This window comes from Rhipicephalus microplus, chromosome 5 (genome assembly GCF_043290135.1).
Source record: "Rhipicephalus microplus isolate Deutch F79 chromosome 5, USDA_Rmic, whole genome shotgun sequence".
NCBI classification, from domain to species: Eukaryota; Metazoa; Arthropoda; class Arachnida; order Ixodida; family Ixodidae; genus Rhipicephalus; species Rhipicephalus microplus.
Window position 1 is genome coordinate 198,865,284 of NC_134704.1, and position 15,456 is coordinate 198,880,739.

The window sequence follows — 15,456 nt, forward strand, 5'->3', positions numbered from 1 at the left end:
CGTTAATTAGGGAGGCGATCGCCGGGCTAATTCCAAGGCCCGAGGTATCAGCCCCCCGAACCGCACCACGAAAGCGTGGACAATTTAGAAGTGGTCCTTTTTGGCGCGCCAGCGGACGCCGGCTGTGGCCCAAAGAGCAAGTCAGAGCCGAGGGTTGATAACCAAAACAAAATTATATTCTCAATAATGGCAGATCGAAAACAATACACAAGAATGCACACTCCACAATAGTTGCATACAATATGTCACCAATCAAACAACGTAGCACACAGTACAATCAGCCACACTCGAAACAACGGACACAGACAACAATACGCACTACAATGCAGTCGCATGCGTTGAACAACCAAAACACTTAAAGACTAAAGAGATAGAAAACCTATTCAGTCCAAAGTTCTTGGAACCAAAGTCTAGATGATACTCTTCCGAGAATCACTCACTCAAAGTCCAGCGTTGTTGTCGTTCCGCGGCCCCCGAAGTTTCTCTTCCAGGAAACCACACGTCTACAATAGGCCACTCTCCAAGCTTCAAACTTCTTCTCCGGAACCACGTCGGCTTCACACACGCAGCTGTTTCCACGCGTCTTCGCTCGATAGCGGTAAACACACACTCTTGCCTGTAGCTCGAGTCGTCACTCCTCAGGTGGAAATCATCTTCTTCTCCTGCTTTGTCTCCACGGACCAAACCTTCGCCGACTACACGGCGGAATCCCTACGCGCTCTGGCGCTAACTTCCGTCTTCTCCTGATCTCTCACCTCGGTTGCTCGATGAAATACCCTCCGCGCGAGATTCCGGAAAGTTCTCGTCATTTCGTCGGCGCGATACGCAGCGAAGGCTGGGGAGGGGCCGAGACGGTTCGAATGCTGGCCGCGACAGATGACTCAACCCGGCTTCAATCATGCCCCTTTTCATCTAGAAAGTTCGAGTGCTTGCTCGGCCGCCGTTGTGGGGTGAGGAGGTTCGTCGGCGAGCCTACGCTTCCGAGAGGGGAGGGTCGCGCACCCACGGAATCTTTAGATGTTTGTTTTCTTTTTTTATCGTTGTCGTCGCGGCTCCACTCCGGCGTTTCGTCGCGAGAATTTGGCGGCGCGCCCTTTTTGAGTGTTCGTTCTGTGACACCACTACAGCGTCTCTCATAATCATATGGTGGTTTTGGGACGTTAAACCCCACATATCAATCAAATCAATCAAAGTGATATCATGGTGACAATTGACGCTGTGCCTCAGTTGCTGTAAGCTCTGTTGTGTTATCGTGCAGGATGTTAGCTGCATAGCTCTCATGCGTCGCGTGACGGTTTTTCGATGTTATAAAACATGCCTCGCTTCTTTGTCACTGGCTGCCGAAGCGGCTTCGACTCAACGAAATCTGCGACCGAAAAAACGCATTTTTTCAAGCCACCCGTTAAAGGGCCACTCACCAGGCCCACACCGAATTTTAGTTAGACAGTGGAAGTTGTTGGGTGTTCGATGAGGAACGTTTTGCCACAAAAATTTTTCGAATCGGTTCATTACGAGCGGAGAAAACAGGTTTTTTGAGGCGGCGCGAAACGAGGGTGAGAGGAGTCGAGCTCGAAACCCTTGCCGCTCCTCCGCATAGGCTTCATAAGCCAAACCTCTTCCCCACCCTCTCCGGCATTCAACCAAGAGGTGACGTTCGCATGACGTGCCCGAACAAGCCCAGCCCCCGTGCACGCGTGAAGCGTTGCTTTGTTAACCAGCGTTATTTTGTGGCACGGAGGAAGGAAAAAGGTAAGGAGAGGGCATGCCCAGCCGGCGCAGGGCGTAAAAAATGTGGCGGAAATGACATCATGGCGGCCATATTCAGTAGGCACAATGGCGGCGTTGTTATGGTTACGTGTTGCGCAGTGAAGCTGGTCTAGCAGTGAGCGGCCGCGGCTGGCGGCGGAATGTGTGCCTCCCCAGGTCTCGTGCTGAGCCGTGGCGGACAATATCTGTGCTCTGCGCAGCGTTATTGGTTACGCAGTGTTCGTCTGGCTGTTACATTACTCTTAGCAACGTTTACAAATCCCTTTGTCCATCACGGGGTTTCAACAGTGCGTAGAACAAGTGCATATCCATGTGTCGTGCGGCGGATGACGCGGATGAAGCAGTTAGTGTTCAGCGAAATGGCGTTGGGTACCATGACGAAGCTGAATGACGACGAACGCCTTGCAGGTCAGTGACGGTTGAGCAGTGCTCCTGCTTGTGACAACGGACGACGCTGTTGAGCCCAGCAAGACGCCGTGAGGACCATGTGCACATACGTAGTTTCGTGTTGTGTGTGTACAGTAACAACTTGCATGTGCGTATTAAAACACCTTTTCTGTTCCGCTTGGTACACTCTCCACCAGCATTGCATGCAATCTCAACGTAACAGCAACCACGTTCAACTGTCACTAGCACCGTGCTCAAAGTCACCACGGTCGCAGAATGCTGACGCAGGTGAGTTCCACGCGGAACACGGACACAGTGGCAGGACGCTGCGTCAGTCGCGTGGCGGAATACAACCGTAGAAGGCGCACGACCGATCGTGTTGTCTGTACAGTTGCTGAATTAATGACGTGAAAGCACTCGCCGTTGTTAGTGCATCTAGCGCGCGTTCTTTCGTAGTTGCTTCGTTGTCAGCGAGCTGTTACTCTTTGTTATTACTCGGACGAAGCGATTTCGCTGAAGGTGTCCCACTGGCTCTGAGTGATGAGCCCAGTTCCATTAGTTTCGGATCATCACGACACACGCGCTGCGCAGCCCACGTGCTTTCCGAGCCGGAGAGGGAGTCGCGCCTTCTGCTTCGCATTCATATGTAAACAAGAGAGGAGAATTTGCCTACTCAATATGGCCGACTTCCGGCTTCATCGCGGCTTCACAACGAGTGACGTCAGGGCCTCTCCTTACCTTTTCCTTCCTCCGTGTTTTGTGGTCTTCTGGCTGTTTCTGCGGGATTGAATGGAAACGGTGGCTTAGACGCGGTAGAGTAGATGAGCAGAATGAGTGCGCGAACGCGTAGGAGCGTTTCACGTTGGTCGTCTGCTCAATGCGCTGACCGTAGGAACCCGAACGCATGTGAAACGCTGGTACATTAGCCCCGAATCTCGTAGCATTTCTCGAGAAAAAAAAATGTAAGAAAAACGTGCACAATTTTTATTGCGTCTCATTATTTATTTCAAGTTTTATTCATCTCTTAAAGCAACAAATACATAAACTACGCGTGTTGTGTTTAAATAATTTTTGCCATGTCACGTGGTATACTGTTGATAACGTCAGAGCAGAGTCGTCTACGTAGTGGACCAACGTGGCCGCAGTGCTGTGTACGTAGGGCCATTCCTACGTTTGATTCGCTCGCAGGATTTCAAGCTGGACGGTTGTGCCCTCGCGATCTCCGACTTCAGCGTAGCTCCCGCCGACTGGTTCGCCCTCCGCGGTCTCCTGAAGCCGTGTAGCTCTCGCATTGTGGCACCCCGCCCTTGGACTGCTTCGACCGGATCCGCACTTTCCTATCTCCTTCTTTTTTCCTCTCGTTGGCTGTCTTCTTCTGCTTCTACTTTCCTTCTATTCTTTTTATCCCTCCTTCCCCCCACCCCTATAAGGCACTGCGCCGTGTCGCCTGAAGGCAGACAGAAATTAGGTGCCTTTTTCCTCTTCATTCTAATCACTAATCATCCTACGCCCCCGTCATGCCCACATTCTCTACGCGTGCGCCGGTAGAGGGGGGGGGGGGGCGAGCAGCTTTCATCTTGAAATTTGACCCATTTCCACGGCGCGTAGCGTTGCAAATTTTGGCAGACGTGATCACGAACGCCTCGTCTACGCATTGCGCTTGTCAGCTCAAAATTGTCAGACGTGTTGAGTGGCCCTTTAATGAGGTAAGTCTTCAACAGTGTCAACGAGCAATACCGAGATTGGACAAGGAACTATCAAGATCTTGCGCAGTGTGCGACCTCCACTTCCAGGAGGACGATATCTTAACTGCGTGCACAATGTTCACGGTGAAGTAGCTTTGATACCGCATGAACAAAAGTGACTTCCAGTTTGTTAGTTGTTGCGTTCAATAAATTGTGTTCACTCAATAAGACTTTGCTGAACTCATTGTATTTTGCATTTTATAGCCTAATAAGGAACATGCATTTATTGAATTCGTGTGCTATATTTACTTGAAAAAAAGAAATCATTCGGATCGTAAATTTGAGTTATCCGGAACGAACAAATTGTTCTAGGCTTTACACTTTAAATATCTCCGGCGGCATCAGGTGAATGTAGTGTGTACCTCATCATATAACAATAACTAAGGTTATACGGTTACAAGACATGTCGTGTTGAAGAGCTCTGAAAATTTGGCCACCTGTGGTTTCTCTAACCACGGCCGGACAGGAGGGGCGAGGGGCGCACTCCCTTACGGCCTGCTCTTGGGAGTGTGGCAGCTTGGGCTAGTTGGTATGGCATGGTGAGAGTTATAGCGCGAGAGCGAAACTACACGTGTCTTTCGTGTCCTTCTTGTCTCTGTGTCGTCGTTTTGTTCTCGCGCTATAACTATCGTCTGCTCTTTGAGTCTAGTTTCCACCTTTCACCATGGGTGCGACTGTTCTCACAACAAATCCGTGCAGGGCGGGGCCTCGCCGCGATGACGTAGCCACCATTTTCTTTTTTTTCTCTCTGTCTCTCCCTCTCTCTCTCTCTCTGTTTGACGGCGCGGTACGCGGTGGCTCCAGAAGTCTGGGTAGTGATCACAAACGTATCAAGCTAAGTTTTGGAAGAGCAGTGAAAGTGGGAAGGAGACAAGATGAGCAACTACAGGAAAATTTTTATTCAGAAAGGTGAATTGAAATAGCCACTAAACAAATTGAGAAAGTAATCTCGGAGGATAATAAGACAGCGTGGATTTACATGAATCTAATTAGACTCTTTGAGCTAGAGCTTGCTAAGACGCGTAACAAGTCACCCCGGAAAAGAAGGCACAAACCCAAAAGTTGGTGGGATGAGGAAGTTAAGAGAGCCATAGCAAAACGTCAGGAAGCCTCTAGAGAACACAGTCATGCTAAGCAGCGGGGTGAACCGACAGATGATGTTGAAAGAAAATGGGAAACCTTTCAAAGCTGTAGAAGGGCTGCATCCCTTCTGATCAATGAAAAGATTAGAAGAAAGGGAGCTCAGTGGCTGGCAGAAGTACATAAAAAAGATAGAAAGGCAGCTGCGAAATTTTGGAACCATCTAAACTCCCTAAGAACTGAGACGAGCCTAGAGCAGAGGTTTATAACTACAGCCCAAGGTGCCAGGCTAGAAGGGGACGAAGCTATTGAATTTACAAGAACAAGGGTGACAGAAAAATTTCAACAAAGAAGTACTTTATGCACCACAATAGACAAGGACGAATCAAGTGGTGCAATTGCTCCATTTTCACAACGAGAGAGTGGGAAAGGGCTGAGAAAAGGGTTCCTAGTAGTACATCAACAGGCCCAGATGGCATTCCAAATAGGCTGATAAAGACATTAGGTCTGAAGTCTAAGCGGGCTTTGAGAGAGGCAGTGAGCAAAATAAAAATAATAATCGATGGTGAAGTTTCCGATGGATGGAAACTTAGCAGGATGAGCATGATCTATAAAGGAAAGGGGGACAAAGCTGACATAAACAACTACCATTCTATAACAGTGACATCAGTGGTCTACAGGCTGGCGATGCAGATTATAAAGGAAAGACTGCAGGCATGGATAGAAGATGAGGGGGTGCTGGGGGAACTGCAGAATGGGTTTCGGAAACACAGGAGGTTGGAAGACAATCTGTTCTCACTGACGCAGTGCATCGAAATAGCAGAAAGGGAACACAGGCCCCTGTGGCTAGCATTCTTGGATATCAAGGGAGCGTACGATAGCGTGGTTCAAGAGGAATTGTGGGGAATACTGGACACACTAGGCGTGGAACATGTAGTCACTAATCTTTTAAAGGGTATCTATAAAGGGTATCTATAAAGGTAACAAGGTAGTTATAAAGTGGGAAAAACAGGTATCCAAGCCTGCAGAGGTAAAACAGGGGCTTAGGCAGGGGTGCCCCCTGTCACCCGTATTATTCATGATGTACCTACAAGGATTAGAGGCAAAATTAGAGGGAAGTGGACTGGGCTTCAACCTCTCTTTAGTCAAACAAGGAAAACTTATTGATCAGGCACTATCAGCATTAATGTACGCAGATGATATAGTGCTAATGGCCAACAACAAGGAAGATTTGCAGAGATTGATGGACATCTTCGGTAATGAGGGAGATATGTTAGATTTTAGATTCAGTAAGGAAAAATCAGCAGTCATGATTTTCAATGACAACGAAGGTAGTGAGCTTAGAATACAGGAGGTCACGCTAGAGATACCAGATAAATAAAAATATCTGGCGTATGGATAAGCAATGGGACCGAGTACCTGAGGGAACACGAAATATACGTGACGACTAAAGGTAACAGGAATGCAGCAGTGATGAAAAATAGGGCACTGTGGAATTACAATAGGTATGATGTTGTGAGAGGAATATGGAAAGGGGTCATGGTTCCTGGGCTGACGTTCGGCAATGAGGTCTTGTGCATGAGATCAGAAGTTCAAGCAAGATTAGAAATTAAGCAACGTGGAATAGGTAGGCTTGCTTTAGGAGCTCACGGGAATACACCAATTAAGGGAGTACAAGGTGATATGGGATGGACATCATTTGAGAGCAGGGAAGCTAGCAGCAAGATAAAATTTGAGAAGCGATTGAGAGAAATGAAGGAGGACCGTTGGGCTAGGAAGGTTTTCAGCTACTTGTACATAAAGAATGTCGATACAAAATGGAGGAAGCGAACCCGGAAGTTGACTGGTAAATACTTAGAAAACAGTAGGTGGCCAAACCAAAAAGAACTATCGGTTAAGAAGAAAGCGAAGGAAACGGAGACTGACATGTGGAAAATGGGCATGATTAAGAAGTCCGCACTAGAGATCTATCGAACTTTTAGCAGGAAATAGCAAAGGAAAGGATCTATTAACCAGTACCATTTGTAAAATTCTTGAACATATAATCCACACCCAAGTGATTAACTACCTGGAAGATCATAACATTATACATAAATATCAGCATGGCTTTCGCCGAGGATACTCATGTGACACGCAGCTCGCCGGCTTCATTCATGACATTCATTCAGCTCTCGACGGTGGATCCCAGGTTGATGCTATTTTTCTCGACTTTTCTAAAGCTTTTGACCGTGTCCCTCATCACCGGCTTCTAACCAAACTGTCTAGGCTTAACATTCACCCTAACATTTTGGCATGGGTAAAAGATTTCCTTTCTTCTAGAACACAGTTCACGTCCGCTAACAATTGTAACTCTTCCTTCAGACCAGTAACTTCTGGAGTCCCACAGGGTAGCGTACTTGGTCCACTACTGTTTCTAATCTACATTAATGACTTGCCATCCTGTGTCTCATCCCGAATTAGAATTTTTGCTGACGACTGTGTGGTTTACCGAATAATTTCCTCTGACAATGACCGGAAGGCTTTGCAAACTGATCTAAATGCTATTAATGCATGGTGCTCATCTTGGCTAATGACCCTAAACTGCTCTAAAACTAAGTTTATGTCTTTCAGTAAACACGTAACCCGGATTCCTACCTCCTACATGTTGAATAATACTACTGTTGACCTCGTCTCCACTTATAAATATCTTGGAATTCATTTGCAACCTGATTTGACATGGCACTACCATATAAAACTCACCCTGGCGGCTGCTAACCGGTCTTTCGGATTTCTCAAGCGTAACCTTAAACAGGCTCCTCCTAACATACGCAAACTTGCATTTACTACACTAATACGTCCAAAATTAGAATATGCATCAGCCATTTGGGATCCCGAACATGCTTACATCATAACCGACATTGAATCACTGCAAAATCGTGCCGCTCGCTTCATATTTTCAGATTATTCACGTCATTCCAGCGTCACAGCACTAAAACGCCGAGCAGAGCTACCCGAACTATTCCATCGTCGCAAACTTGCACGCCTATCACTTTTCCATAAACTTTATCACCACGTGTCACTTCACAGCGATTTCTTCGAGCCACCTGCCGTTATTTTTCCTCGCCGCGATCACCCCTACAAAGTTAAACGCTTAAACTGTAAGTCATCTGCTTTTTCCAAGTCATTCATTCCGCGTACCATAATCGATTGGAATAAACTACCATCACACATTTCCTTAGAAAAAAACGCCACTAAATTTCAAGAACTAATTCAAAATACTAATATCATCTAACTTTTGCTTTTTTACTTGTTTTTCCCTCTTTTCTATAACGTGCAGAGCACACGTGTAGTATTCTTACCTTGTTTCAGCTTATTTGAGGTGTGATGAGTGAGTGTATATTTTTTATTCGTTTTTGAGTGTACGTTTTTTTTTCCAAGTGTATTGATTATTTTTTCTTGCATTTTCATAGGTTGTTCACTAGGTACTCATCTGTATTCTAATGATTTGTTGCCTATTCTTTTCTCTATTTTTTGCTGTCTTTACCAATTACTAGTTATAACATATATCTCAACCTTAGTCTGTATTTAATTTGAATTTTTTTTACTTTTTTCTCGTTTTTGACGTTTATTGTTTATTTTGCTCATGTAACCCCCCTATGTAATACCCTCTCACGAGGGCCTTTAGGGGTATTATGAATAAATAAATAAATAAATAAATAAATAAATAAATGATAATACTCGGGGTAGTTCTGTACTGTTTGAGGCAAGGACGGGAGTACTGCGAACCAAGACATATTGGGCCAAATACGAAGGGGTAGACACAGTATGCAGTGCGTGTGGAGAGGAAGAAGAAACTGCCGAACACTTGATAATGTTCTGTAAAGGGCTTCACCATATAGTTCAGGATGATGGCGCAGAGTTTTTCAAAGCACTGGGGTTTAGGGACCGGGAGGGGAAAATAGACTTTAAGCAAGTAGACTTAACTGGAAGGAGGTTATCTGATTGGTGGCTAAAGTCAAGGCACGTGTGAAAATTAAACTCTTCACTGCAAAGTACGAATCCTCAAACTCACTTTTCAAAGAAAAAATAAATAAATATAGTTTTGAGTTCATTAGGTATTATGGCTTGGTGGCGCTAGCCACCGCCCGATCTAAAGAGTACAGCCATATCCATCCATTCATCCATCCATCCATCCGTCCATCCATCCATCCATCCATCCATCCATCCATCCATCCATCCAGCGGTCGCTGTGGTGGCGTGCACTCCACGTGAGCGAGATGCGTGCACTGTCTTGTTAAGTGGCCGGATAATCGGAACGCAACGATGAGCGAGCCTCCTGACCGACAGAAGGTGATCGAAAAGTACCTCCAAGGATTACGTCATGACGACGGCTACTCTCATGGCTACCTGAAGTCGGACGAAGAGCTAAAGCTTTTTGAGAGGTCCCTGGCCGCCGTCAACGAGAGGTATGCTGTGCGGACATCGAGACCTGAGCAAGTCGTCTAAATGTGAGGATGTCTCGATTGCTTCTTAATGTATTGATCTGCGCGTAGATCTATTATTGAAACACGCAGTAGTAATTTAAACCAGCTAGGGACACGGCAGGACAGGCTTCTTCTCAGTGGCGGTCATTGTTTTTCGCCTTTTTGAAGTTAGGGTTAGGTATCATTGTTTTCGTTACCGGTTCACAGTTCCTCTGGAACCGATTCATTTCGGTCTGAGTGAAGTATTGTTCGGATTACTGGGACATGACCCGATCTTCAGAGATTCTATAAACGTTTTTGGAGCTGTAATTGGCGCCTTGACTGTGTCTGCGTGTTTCTTTGGTCCCCGTTGCTTAGCAATTATTCAGTCTATCTGAACTGTATTTTTTCGGTTTTAGTCATGATTAGCTCCGCGCTAGCAAGCCAATTGTGACATGGCCGTGCGTGCCATCCGTGGTCCTCCAGGAAGTGTGAATTAGACGTCTAGAGCAAGGCGGGCCTGATGTTGAACGCTGTATATGAGAAGCTGAAGGGTCAGGGTCGAGATTTTTCGCCCAATTATATTAAAATCCCAAGGCCCAACCAAACTGTAACGTGTTGGTGCTCCTTGTAAGTTGTAACTTAAAAACCGCATAAAAAGTCTGGATAATAGTTAATAATAATAATGATAATTATATTTATTATTCTGGTTGACGAAAGCCAGAATTTCTTGCCAGAGGCAGCGCATCTTAAAGTTTTTTCGCTGCCATTACACAAAAACTAAAACAAGATTTGATATTGCCCTCTGCCATACATAAAACTAGGTCCCTTCATTAAATCATCTTTATTTTTTATTTTCTGCCAATGTCGTCTTCTCCATGATCCACTGCGGATCTCGAATCTCTTTGGCCAATGTGCCGTTCCGAGTTGTCAAACAAACCGTCAAAGTGTGCATATTTGGAACGGAGTACTACAAGAAAACTCAGGAGAAAAAAAAAGAACAGGTATGTTACATGGTGATGCACTTCCAAAAGTTTCAATCTCATGCACATATCCAGCAGTCTTCCAGTTCAAAGATTGTGTGTAGGCAGTGTAAAGAAGATTTACTTTAAGTTACTACAAGTTTACACGAGAAATAAATATTGTTAACTTCATTTACAGAGTTCAAGTACCACTGACTGTGAGAAGGAGGTGTACGAAAAGAAGCGGGTGAACCTCCAAGGCACAAAGAAGAAGGGGTGCGCAGCAACAATGAATTTGAAGTGGATTGAGTTGTACCCAGATTTCCAGGTATGTAGTGTGCAATGACAAGTAAAAAATAATACCAGATTAATTTCTGGGGACCTTTATCATGTCATTTATGATTGTGCAATCCGACACAACACAGTTGGTTGACGATTATTATGGTTTCAAGCAGCGCAACAAGATGAGGGCAAAGTCAAGATGAGACAGAAGACAGCGCTCTATATTTCCACCATTGCCAGTACGTATACACGTGGGAAATAGCAAGATAAACAGAGTGTGAAAGATCAAATGAGCACAACGCATACAGTCTCAGCATCTAAGCCAAGACTGTATGTGTTTTGTGCTTTGCGCTCTTATTTTGCTATTTCCCACATGTATACATACTGGCAATAGTGGAAATATACTTCCAGCTATTAGTTCAGCGCTGTCTTATGTCTCATCTTGACTTCGCCCTCATCTTGTCGCACTGTTTGAAACCATAAAATATAATCTGTGTACTTAACAGTGCCTGCTTTCTAGGTGGATGTACCCCAGCCATGCGGCCAAACAAGACAGGGTCGTCTGAAAGCCGACAAGGCCAAGGAGCTGCAGGAGGCACTTGACCCAGAGCAGCAGACTGTGGCCAAAGAGACGCGGGTATATGTTAGAATTGCCCACTGCAGTTCCCATCAAAACCATCGTTTCGAGGACATGGAAGCTTTCAGCCAAAACATGGACAAGAGCGTTGCTGAGCGAATTCAGATGTTGGCAAGAGAAGGCATTACTTCTGTATCAGATGTGAAAAAGTGCCTTCACTAATATGTGCACGACGTACTTTTTGCGAACAAGGAGAAGCCTGATAGCAGCTGCAGGGCCTTTTTCCCAACACATCGTGACATCAACAACCAGAGCCAAGCTGTGCTTAAGAAAGGCTGCTTCAGCACAGTTGATCAAGAGAATGCTAGAATCCTAGTTGAAAAGATCAGGGGTGAGCAACCCGAATCCTCCGTTGTCTATCGGCCGTATGCAGCACGCAGCTTCGTGGGTAGCAGCGACTCGGACAACGTGGAAGAGGGCGTTGCCAGTGAGTGTGAAGACACGTTGCTGTTTCGCTTCCAAACAAAATTCATGAGAAGCATGCTTAAAAAGTACGGAGGCTGAGTAGTTTGCCTGGACGCAACGCACAAGACGAGTAACTATGCCCTATCACTTTTCTTGCTTCTCGTGAAAACACCGTCGGGATACACACCAGCTGGTGTGTTTATCATACAGTTCGAGACGGCCCACTGTATCGCTGAGGCTTTAGACGTTTTCAAGCAGTGGTGTGACAACTGGTCCCCACAATACTGGATGGTGGATTATAGCAAGGCAGAAATAAGTGCCATCAAGCAAGTGTTTCCAGGTAGTCAAATCTCCATCTGTGACTTCCATAGACTACAGGCATGACAGAGGTGGCTGTGCAGAAAGGAAAACAACATATCCGATCCAGATGAGGCCCTGAGACTCATGAAACACGTAGCCAGTGCTTCAAATCAGCATGACTTTGACAAGGCGGTTGAAGTCCTTGTTGACTCTGAGTGTTGGAAAAACGAAAGATTCCGCAGTTACATTGAAGAAGTGTGGCTGTCAGTAAAGGAGCTGTGGGTCATGTCTTACAGGCTGGAGTTTGACGTTGTGTTGACCACAAATAACGGCATTGAGGCCCAAAACCGCGTGTTGAAGGCACCGTACGTGAAAAGTTCCAGCGGGAAACGGTCGTTAACATCCCTGATCATGACTGTCGTACATAGCTACCTTCCCGGCAAATAAGCGAAATTCCATGAGGCAGCAAGGAGGCAGTCATCAGCGTACAGACAGTACAGTAAAAATGTTCCTGCATACTTGCACAACAGGCCTCATGGGTTCGTTAAACATATGCTGAGACGGCTCGTAATGCAGAGGAATACACCCCCCCAGACATGGAAGAGCTCCCCGTTGAAGGTGTGTTTACGGTTCATTCTGAAAGAAGTGATGATGATCTGTACACTGTCGACTTCACTAAGCCATCGTGTACCTGCCCTGATTTCAGGAAGCACAAGCACCCATGCAAGCACTTTTGTGTTGTTTTTAAGTACAGTGACAGGTGGGGCTTTTTCTCTCTTCCGCAGAGTTACCTCAATGGACCGCAAATTACTCTTGGAAGCTGTCCAGAATCCGAAACAAGTTCCGAGATTCCCCTTGTCAATCAGCCCAGCCCATCTGAAGTGCCTTCACAGGATCTTGGTATAGCAGCATCAGAGTCAGACATTCCCTTTGTCAATGAGACCAGCTTTTGTGAAGTTCCTTTACAGCCTGGGGTTGCTATGCTTCCTGGTTCAGCAGCCCCCTCAGTGTCGGAGCTACACAAAAGTATAACCGAGGAATTGGAAAAGTGCAGTTCCCTCCTTTACTGCTGCCATGACGTTCAAACACTGGTGGAGGCTAGGGGCTTATTGCAAGCCACCTTCCGTAAGCTGGCTGAATCTGTGCTACAGAGTTCTGGCCTTCACATTCGGGACTCGCCGACAAAAGGATGCTCGTCTCTGAAGCCTCTTCTGAAAAGAAGACGCCTATAGTGTGCTGTCACTCTACCATTGACTGGAGCTTTGACTGCTAGGAAAGGATCGGGGGAAACGGTAGAGATGGACCACTAGGTGATTTTTTTTCATTCTTTTTTTAAAAATTGCAATTGTTGCAAAACTCAAAATATTTTACCATTCATAACTTTGGCCTAAACACAGTGTTCGGACATCTTTGTGAATAATTTTTAGAATGTTTAGAGCTTTTAAGATTATTGTGGTATGTTTTATACTAGACTTCATTATAGTCATGCAATTGTGACATTGGCAACGACTGTGTATGTGTATAAATGCAGCGGTAATTTTTTGTGTTGGTGATACTCTCAATTCAGAGAGTGTGTGAAAGTATGTTTTTAGGCTTCTGCTTTCAATCTATGTGTATGAAACTGTTTGTAAAGTTGCATTCTTTCTGTACTTGCTACGGACGTGCTTGCTTTTATACTTTCCTTTTGACATTTTAATATAGTACCTGTTGTATGCGAAAGCATGTTGGTACATTTTTTCGGGTGGTCATTTCAAGATGTATTCATAGCGTGCTTGTAATATCCATAGACTGTAAATAAACCAAATGTGAGAGAATGCATAATGTGCACAAAAAGTTTACTGTGAAAATGTGAAGTATGGTTACCTACACAGCAGAGCAATTTCATCAAGACTGTTGCAACAGCTGTGACCGGTTGGTGTAGAGGCTGGACAAACAAACTGGCCTTTTTTTTAGGGCAACTATGGGAACTACCCCCTCAGTGAAACGCTTTAGGTATACATATTGATACTGCAAAGGAAAGTTTGACATCCACCTAAATGTGGATGTCAAACTTTCTTTTGCAGAATCTTACTCCACCTTGGGGGTTTCCCCTAAATCTGGTCCATATTGATACTACTGACTTGGGCGAGCTGCTTAATTATTCAATCTGAAAACTTTTTAAATGGCATCATATGGGAATGGGGATATAAAAAGGGGTTGCATAAGGAACACGAATGCACAAGAAAATATTACCGGAAGGTGATCGTCTCAACTTAGCATTTATCAGCTAGTATTTTCGAACTAAAGTCTTTAACATGTACATTTAGTATCGTGAAACTAGAAATAGTCAACGTAGAGCTGCCTAGTTTTTGCCCGTCATGTATCCAAAACATGCAACCCAATGTATGGTGCATACTACATAGCCTTTCCATGCAAAGGAGAGAAGCCTCATGAACCCTCTTCTTTGTGTCTTGGAGGTTCGTTCACTTTTTCCGTACACTCCTTCGGCCAATCAGCGGTACTTGCATGCTGTAAATGAAATAAAGAATATTTATTTCTGGTGTTTTTGCATGTTAACAGACACACAGGTTGGCTTTGATAAGTGGAAAAAAAAACAAGCCCATGTTCTTATAGTTCACACCAGGGATGTAGCCATGATTTTCTTTCGCTCGCAACTACTGATGGTGGGAAGGCATGGCAAAACGTCAAAGGTGGGAGAGGAGGTAGAAGAGGTCCCAGCAAAACTGAACATTTCGGTGTGCAGCAACCCCCGGATATGTGTCTCGTTCAGTCATAATGCTCTTGGGCTTTTCCTAAATGTGTTCATTGGCTAGAAATACCCTAAGGTCCCCAAAAGGGGCATATGTATAAGGGAAAATACATTAAATACAGCTGCCGCAAAGTATGCACCTTACACTGCCTGCACACAATCTTTGAACTGGAAGGCTACTGCATATCTGAATGAGATTGAAACGTTTGCAAGTGCATCACGATGTAACATATTTGGTCTTCTTTTTCTCCTGTGTCTTCTGCTAGTATTCCATTCCAGATATGCATACTTTGACGGTTCCCTTGACAACTGGAAACGGCACATTGTCCAGAGGGATTCGAGATCCGCAGATCATGAAGAAGACGACATTGGCTGAAAATAAACAACAAAGAGGATTTAATGAAGGCACCTAGTTTTATGCATGGCAGAGGGCAATATCAAATCTCGTTTTAGCTTTTGTGTAATGGCAGCAAAAAAACTTTAAGATGCGCTGCCTCTGGCAAGAAATTCTGGCTGGCTTTCGTCAACCAGAATAATAAATATAATTATCATTATTATTATTAATTACCCAGACTTTTTTCGTATGGCGTTTAAGTTACAGCTTACAAGCAGCACCAACACGTTACAGTTTTGTTGGGCTTTGGGTTTTTAATACAACACTACAAAAAAGCTCGACGCTGACGCTTCAGCTTCTCATATG

At 45.1% G+C, this 15,456-nt stretch overlaps 1 protein-coding gene across 1 annotated transcript; it reads left to right on the forward strand.

Annotated features, from left to right (window-relative positions):
- Positions 1 to 9,146: 9,146 nt before the first annotated feature.
- Positions 9,147 to 15,112, forward strand: LOC119173586 (uncharacterized). The gene is made up of 3 exons (XM_075896364.1): positions 9,147 to 9,466; positions 10,583 to 10,711; positions 11,186 to 15,112. The coding sequence occupies exons 2-3, from the start codon at positions 10,673 to 10,675 to the stop codon at positions 11,462 to 11,464; spliced, it is 318 nt and encodes a 105-aa protein (XP_075752479.1). The 5' UTR covers positions 9,147 to 9,466; positions 10,583 to 10,672; the 3' UTR covers positions 11,465 to 15,112.
- Positions 15,113 to 15,456: the final 344 nt, after the last annotated feature.